This window comes from Salvelinus sp. IW2-2015, linkage group LG18, assembly GCF_002910315.2.
Source record: "Salvelinus sp. IW2-2015 linkage group LG18, ASM291031v2, whole genome shotgun sequence".
Classification (NCBI taxonomy): Eukaryota; Metazoa; Chordata; class Actinopteri; order Salmoniformes; family Salmonidae; genus Salvelinus; species Salvelinus sp. IW2-2015.
The window spans coordinates 50,948,697-50,973,750 of NC_036858.1; the positions used below are offsets into that span (position 1 = coordinate 50,948,697).

A 25,054-nucleotide genomic window follows, 5' to 3' on the forward strand; every position below is an offset into this window, starting at 1 on the left:
TTTATAAAACTCAATATTTTTGTGCGTGCGCAGTCTATTTACAGTAGTGTTACATTTATGCAACGGTTATAAATGAGGCCCCAGAGGAGAGAGCAGGGCCAGGGGGGAGAAAAGGAGGAAGAAAACAAGGTCTTCATAAAACTAAAACTATCTTTAGTGGGCTACAACCACACTGAAGTCGCCCTAACCCTCTAAACTGTTACTCTACGAGGCTTTGCCTAGTCACTTTAATCACCAGCAGTCAACTTTAGGGAAATCTATGTCTTGAAAGACACCTAACCCTAACCCCTATAATCAAATCGCTAACTTTTGGTAAGAAGACCTGCCGTAACAATAGATCAATGTATTGCTCAAAAAGGATACGACTCTCATGCCTCTCTCTACAGGATCAGTCAGTAGCAGACCTCTGGGAGCGTAGATCTTCTCATTCTGTTCCTGGATATACCCTGAGATCTTCTTCAATACCTGACAGAGTGAGAGGAGAGAGAAAGAGGCAGAGGGAGAAGAGGGAGATAGAGGTGAGAGAGAGAGGAGAGAAGGATGAGGGAGAGATGGAGAGGATGTTGCTTAGAATAAAATAGGTGAAATGAGGACAAGGCTATAAATCCTTGCCCCTTGCTTTTACATTTGCACCCCTCTTTACCCTCCCCCTCATGTGCCCCACAGAGTGGAAGAAATTATGGATGGAAGAAATTACTTTGCACAMATTTTTTCTGTCTATGTCTGCTTGTCTTTCTGTCTACAGCTGCTTGTCTCTATCCAGTCTAAAGCCCTAACATAAGCAAAACCCAGTGTATTTCTATTATGCTCTAAGGAGACTACGTTATTCTAACACACACTTCAAAAGAACTCATGTTGAGTGAGACCCAATGAATTAGATAAACCTGAATTGAGGACTCAGAGTTTTTCCCCGTTTTAACTTTTCTAAACTTTTCTCTCTTTTCCATTTAAAAGCTTTGGTCCATAATTTGGAGACTTTGGTTGGTAATTGTTGAGATGCCCTTTTTTCAGTGTAATTCCCATTTTTGGACGAACTGTCTGCAGTGTTTGGTTGAACTTCCTGGGCCCTGCGTCCAAAGCGTGTACTTGTTCATCAGCTGCCTCACGCTACAGAAATAGGAGATAAGCTCCTGCTCCTGCCAAGGCTTGTGCAAGGCTAGTTACAGGGTTGTTAAATCAATACAAATCAAAATCAAACAAATGTTATTTGTCACATGCGCCGAATACAACAGGTATAGACCTTAGAGTTAAACGCTTACTTACAAGCACTTATCCAACAATGCAGTTTTAAGAAAATACCTAAAAAAAGTAAGAGATAAGAATAATAAATGATTAAAGAGCAGCAGTAAATAACAATACCGGGGCTATATACAGGGGGTACCGGTACAGAGTCAATGTGCTGGGGCACCGGTGTCGAGGTAATATGTACATGTAGGTAGAGTTATTAAAGTGACTATGCATAGATAATAACAGAGAGTAGCAGCAGCGTTCCATGCAAATAGAAATGGAAGCCATTTCATTAGCTGATGCAACCCGTCAGGATGCGCTCGATGGTACAGCTGTAAAACCTTTGAGGATCTGAGGACTCATGCCAAATCTTTTCAGTCTCCTGAGGGGGAATAGGTTTTGTCGTGCCCTCATCACGTCTGTCTTGGTGTGCTTGGACCATGTTAGTTTGTTGGTGATGTGGACACCAAGGAACTTGAAACTCTCGACACGCTCCACTACAGCACCGTTGATGTTAATGGGGGCCTGTTTGGCCCGCCTTTTCCTGTAGTCAACGATCAGCTCCTTAGTCTTGCTCACATTGAGGGAGAGGTTGTTATCCTGGCACCACACTGCCAGGTCTCTGACCTCCTCCCTATAGGCTGTCTCATCGTTGTCGGTGATCAGGCCTACCACTGTTGTGTCATCAGCAAACTTAATGATGGTGTTGGAGTCGTGTTTGGCCACGCAGTCATGGGTGAACAGGGAGTACAAGAGGGGACTAAGCACACACCCCTGAGGGGCCCCAGTGTTGAGGATCAGCAATGGGCGATAATTGTGCACCTTACTTCACAATTTAATTTAAATTAGGCCTAATTGAATGAAAAGGAGGGTGAAGAGGTTGATTTAATTTAAAACAACAATAGTGTAATGATGAGTTTGTGTTATGCCTATTAATCAGCATTGGCGCTCATGTTAATAATTTGACCGCRCAGTTACATGACTGTTTTTTTTACTGTAACTTACTAATTTAATTTAAAACATGCTATGTGTTGCAATAGGCCTTTAGAATAATGCAAAACATACTGTATCCTGACTCTATACAACTTTATGAGCGGGAAACTGCACAGCCAGCCCATTGAAACTACACCTAAACTATACCAAAACTAATTTCACACATAATACGAGTTAACCTATAGACAAGATTAAATGGACAATAATCTAATGAGTGACACTATCAGGCCTATCAGATGTCAAATTGTACATGAAGAGATCTGTAATTTACAGATGCAGGGAAAGGATCATCACTTTATCAAATCACATGCAGGTAAAATATGTTGATTTCAATATAGTATCARAAAGAGCATATTCTGCAGTTTCTATTACTTACCTTAGTCAAATAATCCTCATAAGTCAAGAGGTGCAGCTCTATTTCCAAATGTCACTTTTTTAAAGAATATCCACGCTGTCCAAGCATTCAGCACATGCCCACTCTGGCTATGAAGCAAAAACTAGTAAAATAATAAACCTAAAATTAAAATATGCTATTTATTTTTGCAAATCATCCTTTACAATTTTTTATGCACTGGTGGTTTTATTTAGGAAMACAGCAAATAATTTCACCTGGCTGGTTATATTATTATTTTATTTTTGGTTTCAATTTGTCAAAAGAAGCTGTAACTGGACTTTTAAAAAAAAAATGATTATTATTAATTTTGGGATATATTTCCACAAATAATTCTTCATGCAATTAATCCTTTATAATAGTTTATGCACTAATCAAGCATTGGTGCTTACAATTGAAGTCGGGAGTTTACATACACCTTAGCCAAATACATTTAAACTCCGTTTTTCACAATTCCTGACATTTTATCCTAGAAAAATTCCCTGTCTTAGGTCAGTTAGGATCACCACTTTATTTTAAGAATGTGAAATGTCAGAATAATAGTAGAGAGAATGATTTATTTCAACTTTTGTTTCTTCATCACATTCCCAGTGGGTCAGAAGTTTACATACACTCATTTAGTATTTGGTAGCATTTCCTTTAAATTGTTTAACTTGGGTCAAACGTTTCGGGTAGCCTTCCACAAGCTTCCCACAATAAGTTGGGTGAATTTTGGGCCATTCCTCCTGACAGAGCTGGTGTAACTGAGTCAGGTTTGTAAGGCCTCCTTCCTCGCACACACTCTTTCAGTTCTGCCCACACATTTTATATAGGATTGAGGTCAGGGCTTTGTGATGGCCACTCCAATAGCTTAACTTTGTTGTCCTTAAGCCATTTTGCCACAACTTTGGAAGTATGCTTGGGGTCATTGTACATTTGGAAGACCCATTTGCGACCAAGCTTTAACTTCCTGACTGATGTCTTGAGATGTTGCTTCTAAAGCCATGACATCATTTTCTGGAATTTTCCAAGCTGTTTAAAGGCACAGTCAAATTAGTGTATGTAAACTTCTGACCCACTGGAATTGTGATACAGTGATTTATAAGTGAAATGATCTGTCTGTAAACAATTGTTGGAAAAATTACTTGTGTCATGCACAAAGTAGATGTCCTAACCCGACTTGCCAAAACGATAGTTTTTTAATAAGAAATTTGTGGAGTGGTTGAAAAACGCGTTTTAATAACTCCAACCTAAGTGTATGTAAACTTCCGACTTCAACTGTATGTTTGCTGCACCTTGCGGGTTGAAATGCATCTGATGCATACTGTATGCTAAAGGGGACACCCGGCAACATTCTCTAGTGGGTACTTATAAACTGAAAGGCCAGGCTGTCCTAGTGTTAACACACACAGATCATGCATGCACATACATGCTCACACACCCCCACACACACAGTATTCCTGGCTGGGTGTACTTTATCTTTATCATCAGTCATCTGTCATTTACTGAGATTTTATCAAATCTAGTATAAATAAACAACTTTCCTCACATGGCCAATATGATCTCGAGATCTCCATGTTGCACATGTCTTATCTGACAAATATATTATCTTACAATGACATGAAAGGAGAGCACAGAGCCCACTTCTGCTTGGCTCAAACCTGAATGGCAATGAATCTAGTGTGTCTTGATACCCTTCCAGTACTTTTGCATTGTTTTGAACCAAAAATGCTTTGAGCCAAAAATGCTTTAAAAAACAAAAAGAAACATACATAGAGATGAATTCTGTGTGTCTTGATTTGCTGTGTGATCTTCAGCATAGTATCAGTGAAAGAACCTTTATGAACATTACAGAAACACGGAGATGAAAGTTGTGTGAGAGATAGCGAAGAAGGGCATGCTGGGACTTTTTGATCTCTTAACGTCTTGCTCTGTCTGACCTACTAACACACGCACGCACGAGCACACACACATACACACATGCACACACAGCTGAGGGGAGGATTAATTAGTGTGTGTGTTTGTGTGTGCATGTGACCGTAGGGGCATCAAGAGAAAGATGAATCCCTTCATCAGTTGTGTTTGTGCCTGTCAGTCGCTTAGACGGAACACACACAAAAGCCATGTTATGGTTGGAAGGGCTGTCCATGCCCACCGGCACCCAGGTGCCAGCTGTATGTCATGACACACACACACACACACACACACACACACACACACACACACACACACACACACACACACACACACACACACACACACACACACACACACACACACACACAACACACACACACACACACACACAAAAGCAGTGGACAGCTGAAGGCAACATAGTGTATCAAGGCTCAATCAGACCTTATCACAGAGCCTTTGGCTGAGTGTGTGTATGTGTGTGTGATTGTTTGCATGGGATGTGTGTGTGTGTGTGTGTGTGTGGTGTGTGTGCGTGCGTGCGTGCGTGTGTTGTATATGTGTGTCCAGCTGATAAGAGGCCACACACCAGTGAGCATGTATGAGTGGACAGATTCCCAGGACTACCCACGGTCTAGATCAACATCTTTCTCATCAAAGCACACTGATTACGCGTAGCGTGTCAGAACAACTACAAAAGACAATGTTCTCTCAGCCGACACTCATAACTAATTCAGGTTATTGAACCAATTCAGTTTATTTCCCTGCGTCAAATGGCAGGTTTCCAAACTGGTATTGGTAAACCTTAGTACACGTGCTATCTTAATTTGACCAGTTTCTCACAGCAGGAAAATATTCATGCAGCAACAGAAATTGTGAATTACATGTATAYTATAATAAATGTATATTTTTGTATGGGGTGAATACATTTTTAGTTAGGATATATCAAGTCTGACATTTTAAAGTGGAAATTACACACTTGAGAAGCTTTTTTAAACATTGAATACAACAATTTCCATTTCCGGCTGTAACAAAGTGATCAAATTAAGATAGAACACCTGTAGGTGGACGTCACAATAAAACTTGCTGACTTCAAGAATCAGCAATTGCTGTGCACTTGCACACTGCAAACTAGCCATACAGACAAATGCAGCATGTCAGAACAGTTGTAATTCAACTGAATGCTTCACCATGCCACAGTTCACACCTCTGAAGAGGTGAGGCATTTCTGACACTACCATCCTGTGATCCCTACCCCTTTCTCTTTGGCAGAATGTCTCAGTGTTTCATGTGAACTTCCCATGCCCATAAGATACCAGCCTTTAGACCAACTGTTCTTAGTGTCACCCAATACTGACGCTGCATTGGCACTCTCAATGTCAAATTAGTTCATATAACCATGCTCCTCACAAACGCAAGGCTACCAGTACGTCTGTATTTTTGTGTGTGTGTGGGGTGTGTGTGGGTGTGTGCGTGTGCGTGCGTGTGACACCACCTCTCTGATCAACTCACCTTGGTCTCACAGTGTATATAAAACCCCATAGAGCCTGATCAAACTGTGACATGGTTAGATTGAAGTCAGCAGAAGCATGGCACATCAGCATTGTAACTGTCCAAAGGAGCATGGACGGCTAGCGCTGCATAAGCAATCCAGCCGCTGTGATGGATGTTAGGTTAGCGTAGCATGTTAACGAAGATGCTACGCTAAGATGCTACGCTAACGTGACATCAATAACAGCATGGAATTTAAAAAAAGAAGAAGATATATTTCACCTTTATTTAACCAGCTAGGCCAGTTGAGAACAAGTTCTCATTTACCACTGCGACCTGGCCAAGATCAAGCAAAGCAGTGCGACAAAAAGCAACACAGAGTTACACATGGGATAAACAAAAGTACTGTCAATAACACAATATAAAAATCTATACACAGTGTGTGCAAATGGAGTAAGGAGGTAAGGCAATAAATAGGCCAATAGTAGCGAAGTAAATACAATTTAGCAAATTAACACTGGAGTGATAGATGTGCAGATGATGACGTGCAAGTAGAAATACTGGTGTGCAAAAGAGCAAAAAAGTCAATAAAAACAATATGGGGATGAGGTAGGTAGTTGGATGGGCTATCTACAGATGGGCTGTGTACAGCTGCAGCGATCGGTAAGCTGCTCAGATAGCTGATGCTTAAAGTTAGTGAGGGAGATATAAGTCTCCAACTTCAGCAATTTTTGCAATTCGTTCCAGTCATTGGCAGCAGAGAACTGGAAGGCGGCCAAAGGAGGTGTTGGCTTTGGGGATGACCAGTGAGATATACCTGCTGGATCGCGTGCTACGGGTGGGTGTTGTTATGGTGACCAGTGTGCTGAGAAAAGGTTGAGCTTTACCTGGCAAAGACTTATAGATGACCTGGAGCCATTGGGTACAGAGCATACAGGTCGCAGTGGTGGGTGGTATATGGGGCTTTGGTGACAAAACGGATGGCACTGTGATAGACTGCATCCAATTTGCTGAGTAGAGTGTTGGAGGCTATTTTGTAAATGACGTCGCCGAAGTCGAGGATCGGTAGGAAAGTCAGTTTTACGAGGGTATGTTTGGAAGCGTGAGTGAAGGATGCTTTGTTGCGAAATAGGAAGCCGACTCTAGATTTAATTTTGGATTGGAGATGCTTAATATGAGTCTGGAAGGAGAGTTTACAGTCTAGCCAGACACCTAGGTATTTGTAGTTGTCCACATATTCTAAGTCAGAACCGTCCAGAGTAGTGATGCAAGTCAGGCGGGCGGGTGCGGGCAGCAATCGGTTGAAGAGCATGCATTTAGTTTTACTTGCGTTTAAGAGCAGTTGGAGGCCACGGAAGGAGTGTTGTATGGCATTGAAGCTCATTTGGAGGTTTGTTAACACAGTGTCCAAAGAAGGGCCAGATGTATACAGGATGGTGTCGTCTGCGTAGAGATGGATCAAGGAATCACCCGCAGCAAGAGCAACATCATTGACATATACAGAGAAAAGAGCCGGCCCAAGAATTGAACCCTGTGGTACCCCCATAGAGACCGCCAGAGGTCCGGACAACAGGCCCTCCGATTTGACACACTGAACTCTGAGAAGTAGTTGGTGAACCAGACGAGGCAGTCATTTGAGAAACCAAGGCTGTTGAGTCCGTAAGAATACGGTGATTGACAGAGTCGAAAGCCTTGGCCAGGTCGATGAAGACGGCTGCACAGTACTGTCTTTTATCGATGGCGGTTATGATATCATTTAGTACCTTGAGCGTGGCTGAGGTGCACCCGTTACCAGCTCGGAAACCGGATTKCACCTTGGAGAAAGTATGGTGGGATTCGAAATGGTCAGTGATCTGTTAGTTATCTTGGCTTTCGAAGACTTTAGAAAGGAAGGGCAGAATGGATATAGGTCTGTAACAGTTTGGGTCTAGAGTGTCACCCGCTTTGAAGAGGGGGATAACCGTGTCAGCTTTCCAATCTTTAGGATCTCGGACGATACGAAAGAGAGGTTGAACAGACTGGTAATAGGGGTTGCAACAATGGCGGCGGATAGTTTTAGAAAGAGAGGGTCCAGATTGTCTAGCCCAGCTGATTTTTATGGGTCCAGGTTTTGCAGCTCTTTCAGAACATCTGCTATCTGGATTTGGGTGAATGAGATGCTGGGGAGGCTTGGAAAGTTGCTGTGGGTGGTGCGGAGCTGTTGGCTGGGGTTGGAGTAGCCAGGAGGAAAGCATGGCCAGCCGTAAAGAAATACTTATTGAAATTCTCGATTATCGTGGATTTATTGGTGGTAACAGTGTTTCCTAGCCTCATTGCAGTGGGYAGCTGGGAGGAGGTGCTCTTATTTTCCATGGACTTTACAGTGTCCCAAAACTTTTTGGAGTTAATGCTACAGGATGCAAATTTCTGTTTGAAAAAGCTAGCCTTTGCTTTCCTAACTGACTGGTTCCTGACTTCCCTGAAAAGTTGCATATCGCGGGAACAATTCAATGCTAGTGCAGTACGCCACAGGATTCATTTGTGCTGGTCGAGGACAGTGAGGTCTGGAGTAAACCAAGGGCTATATCTGTTCTTAGTTCTGCATTTTTTGAAAGGGGCATGCTTATTTAAGATGGTGAGGAAATTACTTTTAAAGAACAACCAGGCATCCTCTACTGACGATATGGGGTCAATATCCTTCCAGGATTAGAAAGGCCTGCTCGCAGGATAACCTACAATTCATGAATGCTAACATTCGCGCTGGCATTACGAGATAATTGCTAAGATGTCATTAGCACTGACCTGAGAACAGATCAAGATGTTCCTCTCCTTTTCTTTTCTCTCCAATTCTACTTTTCTCTCTTTCTTTGCTCTCCCAGAAGAGAGGAAAAAAGACCTGTCTGATCACTAGAAATAGACTTTGATTTTGAAGGTTTAAAAAGGTCCTGCGAAAGTCAATATATGCCTTCCTCGGCATTCACAAAAGAAAAGGATCGCTCAGCGCTGGGTGTAAAAACAGCCAGCTCATCTCTTTTCCAAGACCCCAACTTTCCTTTGGTTTTCCTAATGGAAAAAGGTCACGTCAATCATCATAATTTTATTAGTCAATAAGCAGACTTTTTTTCATGGGACTTAGCATCATACCCGACCAGGCAGGGCCACAGGCATGTCTGTAGTTTCTATTATGATGACCAACCTGTTTTTCTCTTCTGCTTATTCTACCTCCTTAGAAGAAATTGCTTTTCTTTCTGATGTTTATTGTGCGTGCAGCTACATAACCACAACTGTGATCACACAGTCGTACACACAGTCGTACGGAACAGCTGACATGCAACTCTACCTCCCCTCTCCCTCCGACGCTCCCGGAGACGGTTGTCAATGCGGATAGTGAGAAAAATGARTTCATCAAGTCCAGCAGGCTCCTCTCTGGACACCAACTCGTCTTTGAGGGTCTCAGTGAGTGCGTTCCGGAATGCTCCCTGAAGGGCCTCGTCATTCCAGCTGCTCTCTGCAGCGAGGGTGCGGAACTCACATGCCATTTCAGCCACACTCTGGGAGCCTTGACGAAGGGACAGAAGTCGTTTAGCGGCATCCTTTCCACAGACCGGGTGGTCGAAGACCTTCCTCATCTCATCTGTGAATCCACCTTAGGATARGCAGATAGGTGACTGTCTCTCCCACACTGCAGTGGCCCAGGAAAGAGCTGCTCCACGAAGGCAGCCAATCAAAAAATACATCTTGGCTCGTTCACTAGCATAAGAGTAGTGCTGTTGCTCAAATACTAGTGAACATTGCACAAGAAAGGCTCTGCAAGCGCCAAGATTACCATCATAGCGCTCAGGAGTCAGAACAAAAGGCTCTCGGGGCGGAGAAGAGGGACTTGAGACTGGTTGTGAACTCTGGGCGGAGGTTCGGACCTGTAGGTCAGACAGGCTCCGTGAAAACTCCTTGATGTTCTCCAGCAGGGCTTTCAGGGCTTGGTCATGTTGCTCAAATAGGGCGCCTTGACCAACAAGACTTTGGTGAAGAGTAGTGGAGTCTGCTGGGTTCATCTCTGGGCCAGATCGTACTGTTAAGCGGAGCGAGACAGGGGAACCCAAGAGCAGACTCAGATGAGGAAACAGGGATGAATGAACCAAAATATTTATTGTTACACTGGGAGATGGAGTGCAGACCCGGGGAAGCTTGGATGAGTTGCAGAAAAACCAGATGTGGAGACTGAGGTTGGAGTTAGCTGAGAAGAACAGGGTAAACAGGTCCTGAGGGGAATCCAAGGTAGTGGTGGTGAGTAAAATCCAGAGCAAGGTAGTTGGGTGGTGAGATGTGGAACAGGAGACAGGAGCCAGAGACAGAGCGGTAACTGCAATGAGAGGATAAACGGTGTCAGGCAGGGAAACAGGCACAGCAGAGTACAGGATCTTGAATAATCATAAATGGATAGAATCATGAACTGACTGAGCAGAGATTACGATCTGGCAGAGTGGAAGAGGCAGGACTGAGTATTTGAAAGGTCTTGATTATGGAACGAGTTGCAGCTGGTAGGGTTCTGCTCTGACTCCAGCACACCTGTCTCCAACGACACGACATCACACAGAGAGGGAGAGAGAGAGAGTGAACAGGGGGAGTAACTGCAGGTCAAAGAAGACCCCGGATGAACACCAGAGGGCGTAGCAGAGCAGATGTGACAGTAACTGAGTCAGGTTTGTAGGGATCCTTGCTCGCAAATTTCTGCCCACAAATGTTCAATGGGATTGAGGTCAGGGCTTTGTGATGGCCACTCCAATACCTTGACTTTGTTCTCCTTAAGCCATTTTGCCACACTCGGAAGTATGCTTGGGGTCATTGTCCATTTGGAAGACCCATTTGCAACCAAGCTTTAACTTCCTGACTGATGTCTTGAGATGTTGCTTCAATATATCCACATCATTTTCCTCCCTCATGATGCCAGCTATTTTGTGAAGTGCACCAGTCCCATAACATGATGCTGCCACTCCCGTGCGTCACGGTTGGGATGGTCTTCCTCGGCTTGCAAACCTCCCCTTTTTCCTCAAAACATAACATGGTCATTATGGCCAAACAGTTTATTTTTGTTTCATCAGACCAGAGGACATTGCTCCAAAAAGTATGATCTTTGTTCCCATGTGCAGTAGCAAACCGTAGTCTGGCTTTTTTATAGTGGTTTTGGAGCAGTGGCTTCTTCCTTGATGAGTGGCCTTTCAGGTTATGTCGATATAGGACTCGTTTTACTGTGGATAGAGATACTTTTGTACCTGTTTCCTCCAGCATCTTCACAAGGTCCTTTGCTGTTGTTCTGGGATTGATTTGCACTTTTCGCACCAAAGTACGTTCATCTCTAGGAGACAGAACGCGTCTCCTTCCTGAGTGGTATGACGGCTGCGTGGTCCAATGTGTTATACTTGCGTCACTATTGTTTGTACAGATGAACGTGGTACCTTCAGGCATTTGGAAATTGCCCAAGGATGAACCAGACTTGTGGAGTCTCCCATTTTTTCCTGAGGTCCTGGCTGATTTCTTTTGATTTCCCCATGATGTCAAGATAAGAGGAACTGAGTTTGAAGGTAGGCCTTGAAATACATCCACAGGTACACCTCCATTTGACTCAAATGATGTCAATTACACTATCAGAAGCTTCTAAAGCCATGACATAATTTTCTGGAATTTTCCAAGCTGTTTAAAGGCACAGTCAACTTAGTGTATGTAAACTTCTGACCCAATGGAATTGTGATACAGTGAATTATAAGTGAAACAATCTGTCTGTAAACAAACTACTTTTGTCATGCACAAAGTAGATGTCCTAACCGACTTGCCAAAGCTATAGTTTGTTAACCAGAAATTTGTTAGACTGGTTAAAAAACAAGTTTTAATGACTCCAATGTAAGTGTATGTAAACTTCCGACACTGTATATACAGGGGGTACCGGCACAGAGTCAATGTGCAGGGGCACTGGTTAGTCGAGGTAATTTAGGTACATGTAGGTAGAGTTAACGTGACTATGCATAGATTATAAACAGAGAGTAGCAGCAGTGTAAAAGTGGGGTCTGGGTGGCCCTTTGATTAGCTGTTCAGGAGTCTTATGGCTTGGGGGTGCAGTAGCAAAGAGAACAGTCTATGACTAGGGTAGCTGGAGTCTTTGACAATTTTTAGGGCCTTCCTCAGACAACCGGCTGGTATTGAGGTCCTGGATGGAAGGAAACTTGGCCCCAGTGATGTACTGGGCCGTACGCACTACCCTCAGTAGTGCCTTGCGGTCGGAGGCCGAGCAGTTGCCATACCAGGCAGTGGTGCAACCAGTCAGGATGCTCTCGCTGGTGCAGCTGTAGAACCTTTTGAGGATCTGAGGACCCATGCCAAATMTTTTCAGTCTCCTGAAGGGGAATAGGCTTTGTCGTGCCCTCTTCACGACTGTCTTAGTGTCTTTGGACCATTCTTGCGTATGTCTATGTCTGGTGTGTATGTGTGTGTGTGTGTGTTTGGTACCTTTTCATAGCGTGTCTCCATACAGAGGAAGATGAAGTAGGCTGTAGCGCACGCCAGACATCCCTCCATGTAGGACTGGCCTCCGACCTTCTCTGCCTCCGCATAGTAGGTGTTCAACGTCTTTACTGTGTCCTCGAACAGCATCCGCTCGATCTACACACACACACACACACACATGCACGTAGGCGCACACACACACAGTTAGCAAATCAACACTATTAGAGTGAATGCTCCATCTGTCAGAAGACTGCAACACAAACATACACACACACACACGCACATACACGCCCACGCCATATGTATACCAGCGTGAGGCTTTTATGTGACACCTGAGCCATGATACACAAGCTGTTCTTCCACCACCACAGAAGGACAAACACACACACACAAGCACACACAAACACACAAACCACCAGGCACATTCTGTTCTCCCAAAATACCCTTTATTCTATCGATTTAGAAATACATGCGTCACTTGTGGCATTCAAGGATGGACAAAAGAACCTTGAAAGGGTCCAATTCTAGGAATGTGAAAACAAAGTGAAGTCATATGTCTGTGTCTGTCTCCTTCGTGTACCTGCCTGTGTGCTTGTGTGTGTGCTCACCCTGCTGCCCAGCTCGGAGGGGAATTTGGTCTGGAAGCGGCAGATGGTTCCTTCGCTGTAGTCTCTCTGGATGAACACCTTGGTGGCTAGAGACGGACTCTGCCTCAACTCCTGAAGGTTATGGAACTGTGGAGGAAGAGAGAGAGAGTAGAACGAGAGATATGGAAGAGAGGGAGGGGGGTGTCGGAAAAGAAAAGGGGTGAGGAAGAGCGAGGAGGGAGATACAGAGAGAGGGGAGAAAGAAAGACATGGGAGATACAGAGGGAGGGGAGAAAGAGAAAGATGGGAGAGACAGGAGGAAGGGGAGGATCAGAGATTGTCAAGGATCAAGGAGCCAAAACAAACTGACACAAATTGAAATTGAGAAAATACTTCAATTTTAGATCGGTCTTATACTGCCCTTCAGCCACTGAATGAAAATAGGTGGGTAAAAGAATGTCTCTGAAGCACAAAGAACTGAAGCCAACCAGTAGAGTCAAGCATACTTACTGTATTGGAAGAAGGATTGGTATATCACATTTCTACGTCAGTTTCACTGAGCTGTGTGGTATTTTATATTATAAACCGGGTAGTTTGGTTCCTGGATGCTCATTGGCTTAAATAGCATGTCAGCCCTGTATATATCAGACAATATACCACGGGGATGACACAGAAATTATTGTTTACTGTTCTATTTATGTACAGTTGAAGTCTATATACACCTTAGCCAAATACATTTAAACTCAGTTTTTCACAATTCCTGACATTTTATCATAGAACAATTCCCTGTCTTAGGTCAGTTAGGATCACCACTTTATTTTAAGAATGTGAAATGTCAGAATAATAGTAGAGAGAATGATTTATTTAAACTTTTGTTTCTTCATCACATTCCCAGTGGGTCAGAAGTTTACATACACTCAATTAGTATTTGGTAGCATTTCCTTTAAATTGTTTAACTTGGGTCAAACGTTTCGGGTAGCCTTCCACAAGCTTCCCACAATAAGTTGGGTGAATTTTGGCCCATTCCTCCTGACAGAGCTGTTGTAACTGAGTCAGGATTGTAAGGCCTCCTTGCTCGCACACACTCTTTCAGTTCTGCCCACAMATKTTMTATAGGWTTGAGGTCAGGGCTTYGTGAWGSMCACTCCAATACCTTGAMTTTGTTGTCCTTAAGCCATTTTGCCACAACTTTGGAAGTATGCTTGGGGTCATTGTCCATTTGGAAGACCCATTTGCGACCAAGCTTTAACTTCCTGACTGATGTCTTGAGATGTTGCTTCAATATATCCACATCATTTTCCCCTCTCATGATGCCATCTATTTTGTGAAGTGCACCAGTACCTCCTGCAGCAAAGCACCCCCACAACATGATGCTGCCACCCCTGTGCTTCACGGTTGGGATGGTGTTCCTCGGCTTGCAAGCGCCCCCTTTTTCCACCAAACATAACAATGGTCATTATGGCCAAACAGTTCTATTTTTGTTTCATCAGACCAGAGGACATTTCTCCAAAAGGTGCGCTCTTTGTCCCCATGTGCAGTTGCAAACCGTAGTCTGGATTTTTTATGGCGGTTTTGGAGCAATGGCTTCTTCCTTGCTGAGTGGCCTTTCAGGTTATGTCGATGTAGGACGTGTTTTACTGTGGATATAGATACTTTTGTACCTGTTTCCTCCAGCATCTTCACAAGGTCCTTTGCTGTTGTTCTGGGATTGATTTGCACTTTTTGCACCAAAGTACGTTCATCTCTAGGAGACAGAACGTGTCACCTTCCTGAGTGGTATGACAGCTGTGTGGTCCCATAGTGTTTATACTTGCGTACTATTGTTTGTACAGATGAACGTGGTACCTTCAGGCGTTTGGAATTTGCTCCCAAGTGTAACAGATGTAGGTAACCAGTTTATAATAGCAATAAGGCACCTCGGGGGTTTGTGGTACATGCCAATATACCACGGCTAAGGACTATTTCCAGGCACTCTGCTTCGTGCCGTGCTTAAAAACAAGCCTTATCTGTGGTATATTTAAGCAATAAGGCCTGAGGGGGTGTGGTATATGGCCAATATACCACGGCTATGGTTCACGACACAACGCGGAGTGCTCGGATACAGCCCTTAGCCGTGGTATATTGGCCATACACCACAAACCCGAGGTTCCTTAATGCTATTATAAACTGGTTATCAACGTAACTATAGCAGTGGTATACGGTCTGTCAGCCAATCAGCATTCAGGGATCGAACCACCCAGTTTAGCCAATATACCACACCAATATACCACACCCCCTTGGGCCTTATTGCGTAAATAGACAACGCAGCTGGAAGTGAATGGCGTCTGCACACACATGCACGCACACACACACTCACACACACAATACTGAATCTCTCAACAACAGTGCATGCTCAACTATCGCTGCCATTACATAACTTCTCAATCAACAGCACAATTATAGTAATAGACAAAATTAAGAGGAACCACTTCAGAACAGTGTGCCGAAGTCAACTATATTACACCAACATATTCAATGGTTGCATCCCAAATGGCACCTCATTCTCTTTATAGGGCACTACTTTTGACCATGTCCCATAGGGCTAGGGTTAAAATAGTGCTCTATATAGGGAATAGGGTGCCAATGGAGCGCAGTTATATACTTCAGGTTTGGAGAGGGTGAGTGAGCCAAAGTCAGCTTGTCCCGTGAATATTACAGGATTATTACCCTCTCTGTGAGGAGAGGAGTCAGAGACAAGGGGTCCACAAAGTTTATATTCATAGAAGAACACAAGGACAGCAATCTAACATGGGCGTGTGTTATTTTTACCTAAATTCCAAAGTGTTGACGTTTAAATATTATAATTGACAAAGTATTACTGTGTGTATTTTTTTTGCCAAGGACTGATGATTATATTGATTCTTGCCAATATTTTGGGAGTTGCTAAGGCTAATGAATCTAACAACAATGATGTAGCATACAAATACATGATCTTAGAATGAACATTTGAGCTTCTACATTCACTATCTGTTCTACACTCTGAGAAATAAGGATACGGTTAGGGTACAGTATTGTTCCTGGGGTTACAAAAATATCAAACAACACATAATGTACCTTCAGAGGTACACATACATTCTCACGTGGTACTGTTTGGTACCTTTTAGGGTACATGTGCAGATAATCTAGTATAATGGTACATTTTTTTATATTCTATATTTATATTCTATATTCTATATTCTTTATATTCTTTTATATTCAATATTCTGAATATAAGGTACAATCATCACACACTCTCAAACACCACATCCATCCTCATCATATTTACCAGCATGCTCTATTACAAGTAGATTTTTAGAATTGATTGTTTCAATGTGTGTCTTTGCATGCATATTGATTGATTGATCTTATGCTACACGAAGATAAATAACATCCCCACTGGGCACAAACTGGTTGAATCAACGTTGTTTCAAAGTTAGTAATGTAAACTGTTGTTTTGAAGGATTATGTCATCATGGTAACCAATTTTCAACATAGACAAACCTTGTATAAAATATACTGAAATTGTACCTTGAAAGAACGTCAAATCTTACATTCACTGTTGCTATCGAAGACATCCCAAAGGGTAAGTTTAACAGAACAAATTAAATATAACCATACTTTATAAGTAATATTTCATAAATTATACTATTTAGGCCTATATAGCATTTGCGATGTCATCAACAGCTACTGTTTCAATTCAACCCAGGGTTCAACTACAAATAGACAATACATATACAGTAGGCCCAGGGTTTCACGCTTTGGTTGATTTAAAATGTAATTTTCAAGTTAATAATTTATTTAATTCACGTCTCCATCGCAACCAAAAATCTAAGTTAAATAATAGGACTAAATCAAATCAAACTTTAAAAGTGCATTTAAAGTTGGAATTGATTTGATTTAGTCCCATTCTTTAATTCAGATTTTTGGTTGAGATGGAGACGTGAATCCAACATATAAATTATTAACTTGAAGATTACATTTTAAATCAACCGAAGCTTGAAACCCTAGGCATATATATATTGTCTATTTTTAGTTGAACCCTGGGTTGAATGGAAACAATAGCTGTTGATGACATCGCAAATTCTATATTTTTAAACTGGATATTGAATTATGTTTGATTGTCAACGCATCCAAATATCAACATTTGAAGGACATACGCAGATTTTTGTTTTAAAGCTATCCCAAACCTTAACCCTTACCTTAACCATTCGTAATGGTGCCTGCCCTTAAAAGTGCCTGCCCTTAAAATTTTGAAGTTAAAACTTCTTAAGGCTAGGGGTCACTATTTTAATGTCCGGATGAAAAGTGTGCCCAAAGTAAACTGCATGCTACTCAGGCCCAGAAGCTAGGATATGATTATAATTGATAGATTTGGATAGAAAACTCTAAATTTTCTAAAACTGTTAAAATGATGTCTGTGAGTAAAACAGAACTTATTTGGCAGGCGAAACCCMGAGGACAAACCATCCAGGAAAATTCTTTTTTGAGGTCACTCTCTTTTCAATGAGTTTTCTATGTGGATCTAGATTTCTAAGGCACTTGCTTGCAGTTCCCATCGCTTCCACTAGATGTCAATAGTCTTTAGAAATTGGTTGATGTTTTTCCTTTGATAAATGAAGAAGTAGGGCTGTTCAGAACGAGGGTTGAGTCTAGTGTACTGTTGTGGTTGGGGCGCACGACCTGAAAGCTCGCTCCACTTTGTTTTCGTCCGGTATTGAAGACAGTTTATCCCGTCTTAAATTTTATCGATTATTTACGTTTAAAAATACCTAAAGTTGGATTAGGAAAGTTGTTTGAAATGTTTGGATCAAGTTTACAGGTAACTATACTAGATACTTTGTAGTCATGTTGCGCGAGTTGGAACCACTGTTTTTCTGGATCAAACGCGCCAAATAAATTGACATTTTGGAGATATAACGACARAATTTATCGAACAAAATGACCATTTGTGATGTTTAATGGACATATTGGAGTGCCAACAGAAGAAGATCTTCAAAGGTAAGGAATTAATTATATCATTATTTCTGACTTTTGTGTCGCGCCTGGCGGGTTGAAATGTGATTTTCATGTGTTTGTTTGATGATGTGCTGTCCTCAGATAATAGCATGGTTTGCTTTCGCCGTAAAGCCTTTTTGAAATCTGACACTGTGGCTGGATTAACAAGAAGTTCATCTTTAAACCGATGTATAACACTTGTATGAATCATGAATTATTATAATGAGTATTTCTGTTTTTGAATTTGGCGCACTGCTATTTCACTGGGTGTTGTCAAATCAATCCCGTTAACGGGATTGACGCGCGAAGGGATCACTAAGAAGTTAACGCCTAAACCTAACCCTAAACACTTCGAAATTTGACGTTTGAGGTTTGAGAAACATGGATGAACGTCTAATTCTGACGTGTGACTGTGAGAGCTACAGTAGTTGGTCTTCCTACTGGAACCTCCCATTTCACCACTTTCATCTAAAACAGGCAGGTGAAAGCATCCAGACACAATACAGTACAGTCCCCTTATGTCAGGTTTTGGCCAAGACTGTTCGGGTTTTGGTCACTAGATGTCCCCATTGCACCTTTTTTGTACCTTTTGTTTTTCTTGCTCTAATTATTGTTTGCACCTGTGTTCCCTTGTTAGTATTTAAACCCTGTGTGTTCCTCAGTTCTTTGCTCAGTGTTTGTAAGTTAGCACCCAGCCCCAGCCCAAGCCTTGTTTTGTATAGATATTTCYCTTGTTGGATTTTCCAGAGGTTCTCTGGTTTAGTTCTTGTGTATTATTTGAGTAGTCTTTTGAGGTTTGTTTTYCCCTGCTGTTTTTTACCACTTTGKGGAGTTTCTTTTGTATTTTGGAGGATTTCCATTTTGTGCCTCTTGGCTTTATTTTTGGACATTGTGGATTTAGTTTCTTTGCCTGAAGATTTTGTTCTTTAATTAAACCACCATCTCTAGTACTGCTGTGTCTGCCTCATCTTCTGGGTTCTGCCGATTTATTAGTGATTGTTTCTCGCACCGGGTCCTGACACCTTATTGTCTTGATCTCTCAGACGCTAGGGTAATATCCCCCCTGTATGTGTGTGTGTCTGTGTGTGTGTGTGTGTGTGTGTTGGTACCACAGAGTGTTTCAAAACAGAGAGCAAACATATCGGTATGTTCCAATCACAGTTACTTATATCACAACACAGCAAACACACAAACGGACACACACACATAAAAACACACACACCCATCACAAATCTTGTTGACAATGACATAACATTATTGTGCTATAATCATTGCAACAGATCAAACTCAGTGATCAAGACATCATTAAGACCTTATTAATAGTGATGTAATTACCATGGTAATTACTTCGTCCTACACTGTTGCTAGGGGAAGCATGAAATAATATGTCCTAACAGCAGCGGAAACAGGCCTAAATACAGAGTTAGAGATGGAGAGATATAAATAGAGAGAGCGGGGGGAAGATAAATAATTAAGAGACGGAGCAGAGAGAGAGAGAGAGAGAGAAAGAGAGACAGAGAGACGGCTATGGGCTTGCAGGCATACAGATATCAGTACCTTCTATTTTCCTAGAAACACAAAGCTCTGTACAGTCATATCAATATCGACCGATAGAACTGAACTGCAGACAGCCTGCTAACAAACTTTCTCCTCATTGGCATAGGTTTACAAAGAGTAACTTTACATGCTGTTACAAAACAAGACATTACAAACAGTCATTGCAGAATGTGTAAGTGATCTCTGTGTGAATTATACCAATGACCTTAGCGCTATGCTCCTATCAACTGAGCTAGACTAGAACCTCTAATGTAGCAGAGGTGGTTTGGTGAACTACGCTCGCATGACTGACATTGCCTTAGGCCTGAGGAATCGTGTTAGCTCACAAAACGTTGTTAGGTGACCGGTGCTCAAAACCATGTTCGTCATATTCATTGGAGACCATGTAATCTAAACAGTAGGCTAAGTAGGTTTGGCCTACTTTTGAACTGACACACAGAAGCATACACACACACACACTTTCTGTGCTCAGCTAACCGCCCAGGAGGAAAGCTGCATTTGTGCATGCCACTAATCATGAACACACACACACACACATACAGTAGATGCCTCCAAGGCCACTACTCATGAATTYATCATCTCTGCATTATTTCTCATGAAATGCCAGAGGGGAAAAGGGGAGAGAGAAGAAGGGAGCCAGGCTCCGGCAGTCTTCAGTTAGTCCCATGAGATTAGTGTTTTTTTCTCTACCTCAGGTTATTCCTCCTTCCTTCTTTTTTCTCTCCATCCTTCTGTTGCTTGTTTACCACAACAAGCGGTCTTCTTTCCTCGATGTTGCCTTTTTGAGTGATGAGGTAGCTACAGGAATTTGAATAGCATGAAATACAAAGATGTTATGAAGCTTGAAATTGAAACTATAAATGGTATTGTCAAGCTGCCTATTATAGATATATTTCATGTACTTGATCAGGGGTCCGGTTAATGCCGAATTCTGCGTTTTTCCACGCAGAAAAAAATAWTAAATGCATAAGAAATATCTTGCTGCGTTTTGTAAATGCAGATCTAAAATGCGTCTTATAGTAATTTCTGCTTGGCATCAGACAAATTTTGTGCTTCAATTGCACTTCTCCACTCCCATGAGAATTCACGAACAGGCATTCAATTGGCAGACAGCGCTCTGAATCATACGTCGCTACATTTCTATGGTGCTCTTCTCGGCGTAGCCTACTTTTCTTTGGTAAAATGCAAGATTAACTTCAAGAAAAACATTACGAAATGTACACTACATGACCAAAAGCATGTGGACACATGCTCGTCAAACATCTCATTCCAAAATCATGGGCCTTAATATAGAGTTGGTCCCCCCTTTGCTACTATAACAGGGCTCCCGAGTGGCACAGTGGTCTAAGGCATTGCATCTCAGTGCTAGAGGAGTCACTCCAGACCCTGTTTCGATCCCGGGCTGTATCACAACCGGCCGTGATCGGAGTCCCATAGGGCGGCACACAATTGGCCCAGTGTCGTCCGGTTTAGGGGAGAGTTTGGCCCGGGGTAGGCCGTCAATGTAAAATAACTGACAAGCATGTCAAATAAAGGTTAAATAAAAATAAACAGCCTCCACTCTTCTGGGAAGGCTCTCCACTAGATTTTGAAATATTGCTGTGGTCACTTGCTTCCATTCAGCCACAAGAGCATTAGTAAGGTTGGGCACTGATGTTGAGCGAATAGGCTTGGCTCGCAGTCGACGTTCCAATTCATCCCAAAGGTGTTCGATGGGGTTGATGTCAGGGCTCTGTGCAGGCCAGTCAAGTTCTAACACACCAATCTAGACAAACCATTTCTGTATGGACCTCGCTTTGTGCATGGGGGCAATGTCATGCTGAAACAGGAAAGGGTCTTCCTCAAACTGTTGCCACAAAGTTGGAAGGACAAAATCGTCTAGAATGACATTACTGTAGCATTAATATTTCCATTCACTGGAACTAAGGGGCCTAACCCGAATAAAGAAAAACAGCCCCAGACCATTATTCCTCCTCCACCAAATGTTACAGTAGGCACTATGCGTTTGGGCAGGTAGCGTTCTCCTGGGATCTGACAAACCCAGATTCGTCCGTTGGACTGCCAGATGGTGCAACGTGATTCATCACTCCAGAGAACACGTTTCCACTGCTCCAGTATCCAATGGTGGTGAGATTTACACCACTCCAGCCGACGCTTGGCATTGTGCATGGTGTTCTTAGGAGTGTGTGCGGCTGCTCGGCCGGAACCATTTCATGAAGCTCCCAACTAACAGTTMTTGTGCTGACGCTGCTACGAGAGGCAGTTTGGAAGTCGGTAGTGAGTGTTGCAACCGAGGACAGTCGATTCTTACGCATAATGCGCTTCAGCACTCGGCGGTCCCGTTCTGTGAGCTTGTGTGGCCTACCAGTTCACAGCTGAGACGTTGTTGCTCCTAGATGTTTCCACTTCACACTAACAGCCCTTACAGTCGACCGGGGCAGCTCTAGCAGGGCAGACATTTTATGAACTGACTTGTTGGAAAGGTGGCATCCTATGACAGTGCCATGTTGAAAGTCACTGAGCGCTTCAGTAAGGCCAATCTACTGCCAATGTTTGTCTATGGAGATTTCATGGCTGTGTGCTCGAGTTTATACACCCGTCATCAATGGTTGTGGCTGAAATAGCCAAATCCACTAATTTAAAGGGGTGTCCACATTCTTTTGTGTAATATAGTGTAACTGGCTACATTCTTTGTATGATAAACGTTCGAAATATGATGGCCATACTTTTTCTTTGTAAGCTTGTGTGGCTGCCAGCCTAATAGCGTTGCACTTCTGTTGTCATCTGATGAAAATTAAGCTATTTTCTGCCGAATGTGTTGCACTTTTTGTGAAGGAAAACTATAGTTGCATACCCCTGATCATTCTATTGAATAAAAAAATAAAAGAACACTTGACTTTCAATAAAAAAATGCAGGTGAAACGGTTTAAAATGCTGGTTTCTGAATTCTAGTGTGACCCCTGTTGATAATAGGAATCCATGTACCATTCCAATTGATTTACTTCAATGTATGAAGACATGCATTCACTCATAATGAACACAGAATAAGGTTCTGATCTTCTCATTGGCTGAGATTCTTCCTTAGCCAATTTCTAATAGAAGTTACAACACATACTGTGTGCACAACACTTGTCTTAAAAACCTCTGAGCGGTTCTGGACTGACATTCTGGTGTAYAAAGCGCTCTGTGAACGTTGTAGGATCCCGTCCCTTATAGTGCCAGAAAGATCCATCTTTCTGCTCTCCGCACCCACTCTCTCAGCGGAGCTGACTTGAAGTGTCAGGTTTCAGACCCCACATTTGCATAGGGAATGAAGTGTCAAATGTTCTGACCTATCCAGACAAATAATCGATTTGCTCTTCTTCTGAGCGACTGAGCCAAGCCTGTGTGATGGCATATAAACAGTGACAGTTCAGCCTGTGATATTCTCAGCTGGATCTAGAGCTCTCAACATGCAAACATACTAAATAATTTCATAGAACTTAAACAAGACCATTTTCTCTTGGTCACAGACAGACAAAATCACCTTGTGCTTAAAGCTGAAGTTGTAACGAGTCTGCACACATTGAATGGTGTCTCTGCGCCGCTCAGTGGATGCTTATGAGAAAATTCTCTGTTCTAAGTTATATGAAATGGTGCCAATATTGTACTCACTAAGTATAATCATATTTGTTTTAGTTATAAAAAATATGTGAAATCTTATAGAAAGTCGTTTATAATTTTATTGTTACTATATTTAGAAAGCATAATTTGTCACGCCCTGATCTGTTTCACCTGTCTTGGTGATTGTCTCCACCCACCCCCAGGTGTCTCCTGTTTTCCCCATTAGTCCCGTGTATTTATCCCTGTGTTTCCTGTCTCTCTGTGCCAGTTCGTCTTGTTTGCCAAGTCAACCAGTGTTTCTCCTAGCTCCTATTTTTCCCAGTCTCTGTTTTTTCTAGCCCTCCTGGTTTTGACCCTTGCCTGTCCTGAYGCCGTATCTGCCAGCCTGACCACTCTGCCTGTTCTGACCTCGAGTCTGCCTATCCCGTTGTACTGTTTGGACTCGGACCTGTTCACTGAACCCCTGCCTGTTCTGACCTCGAACCTGCCTATGCCCTGGTACTGTTTGGACTCTGACCTGGTTTATGAACTCTTGCCTGTTCCCRACCTGCCTTTCGCCTACCCCTTTTTTGTAATAAATATCGGAGCTCAACCATCTGCCTCCTGTGTCAGCATTTGGGTCTCGCCTTGTGCCCTTATATAATTATGTTTGGGTATGTCTATTTAGGCAGAAATCAACATTTTGCCCTACTGTATCATTCAAGAGGAACAGGCTGCTTGGAAACAACAAAAACACAGACTATTTACAGAAGAAACCAAATGTGCAATACTTTTCTTTTCTTGTTAAAATGTTACAAATGAAAAAAAACTGTCTAGTTACACAACAGTAATTCTGCACGCATTCACACACGCACGGTCATACACACACACACAAACACAAATTACATTATTCCTTAGAGGGGACTGATTGGAGAGAACAATTACTAGATCATTACACATCGCTTCTGTTTTCTGTCTCACTGTATGGCTCGCTCTCTCCCTCCATGCTTCTCTCCTTTCATCCCTTTTCATTGGCCTCACCTCCATCTCTCCTCTTTCTTCCTCTCTGTAAGCAGATCTCTATCTACTTCAGTCTATGTCTGTCTGTCTGGTGTGTGTGTGTGTGTGTGTGTGTGTGTGTGTGTGTGTGTGTGTGTGTGTGTGTGTGTGTGTGTGTGTGTGTGTGTGTGTGTGTGTGTGTGGGCATGCGTGCCGTGCGTGCACGCAGCGTGCGTGCGTGCGTGCGTGGCATGATGTGTCAAGGTCTTTGCTGTCTTTAATGAGCACAATTGTTGCCCTTGTCAGACTGTGAGTGTGGTGTCTCTCAGACCCACTGGTTAGTGGAGCATAGTTTGTGTAGTCTGTGTGTAAGAGCGGGTGCATGTGTGTCTGAACATGTGTATTTGTAAGTAAGGCAGTGGAGCTAAGTGCTGAGCTGTCAGATTGATCTTTTGTGTTTCCAGGCCTTGGAGTCGATGGCAGAGCTGTGCTGATTTTCTCTGGTGGTCTGCCAGCAGTCTTGTCCAAGTTCCATCAATCATGTGGCATACACACACACACAACACACACACACACACACACACACACACACACACACACACACACACAACACACACACACACACACACACACACACACACACACACACAACCACACACACACACACACACACACACAAACAACACACACACGCTGGCGACACATCATGTCCAAAGCCCATCAATTATCCATGACATATTTAATGTGAACAGGCTGCTGCAGTTTGTTACCATCAGCCACTGGGTCTCAAATGAACAGCACATTTTACGCACGCACGCACGCACGCACACACACACACACCAGCAAG

The 25,054-nt window shown here is 42.7% G+C and overlaps 1 protein-coding gene across 1 annotated transcript in view; it reads right to left on the reverse strand.

Annotated features, from left to right (window-relative positions):
- The window catches only part of LOC111977458 (golgin subfamily A member 7B), a 44,005-nt gene that overhangs the window by 11,424 nt on the left and 7,527 nt on the right, over nt 1–25,054 (reverse strand). The window contains exons 2-4 of the mRNA XM_024006897.1: nt 13,078–13,203; nt 12,473–12,625; nt 364–465 (exon numbers count right to left, since the gene is read on the reverse strand). Coding sequence (XP_023862665.1) covers nt 364–465; nt 12,473–12,625; nt 13,078–13,203 — 381 coding nt within the window. The remainder of the gene's footprint in view (nt 1–363; nt 466–12,472; nt 12,626–13,077; nt 13,204–25,054) is intronic.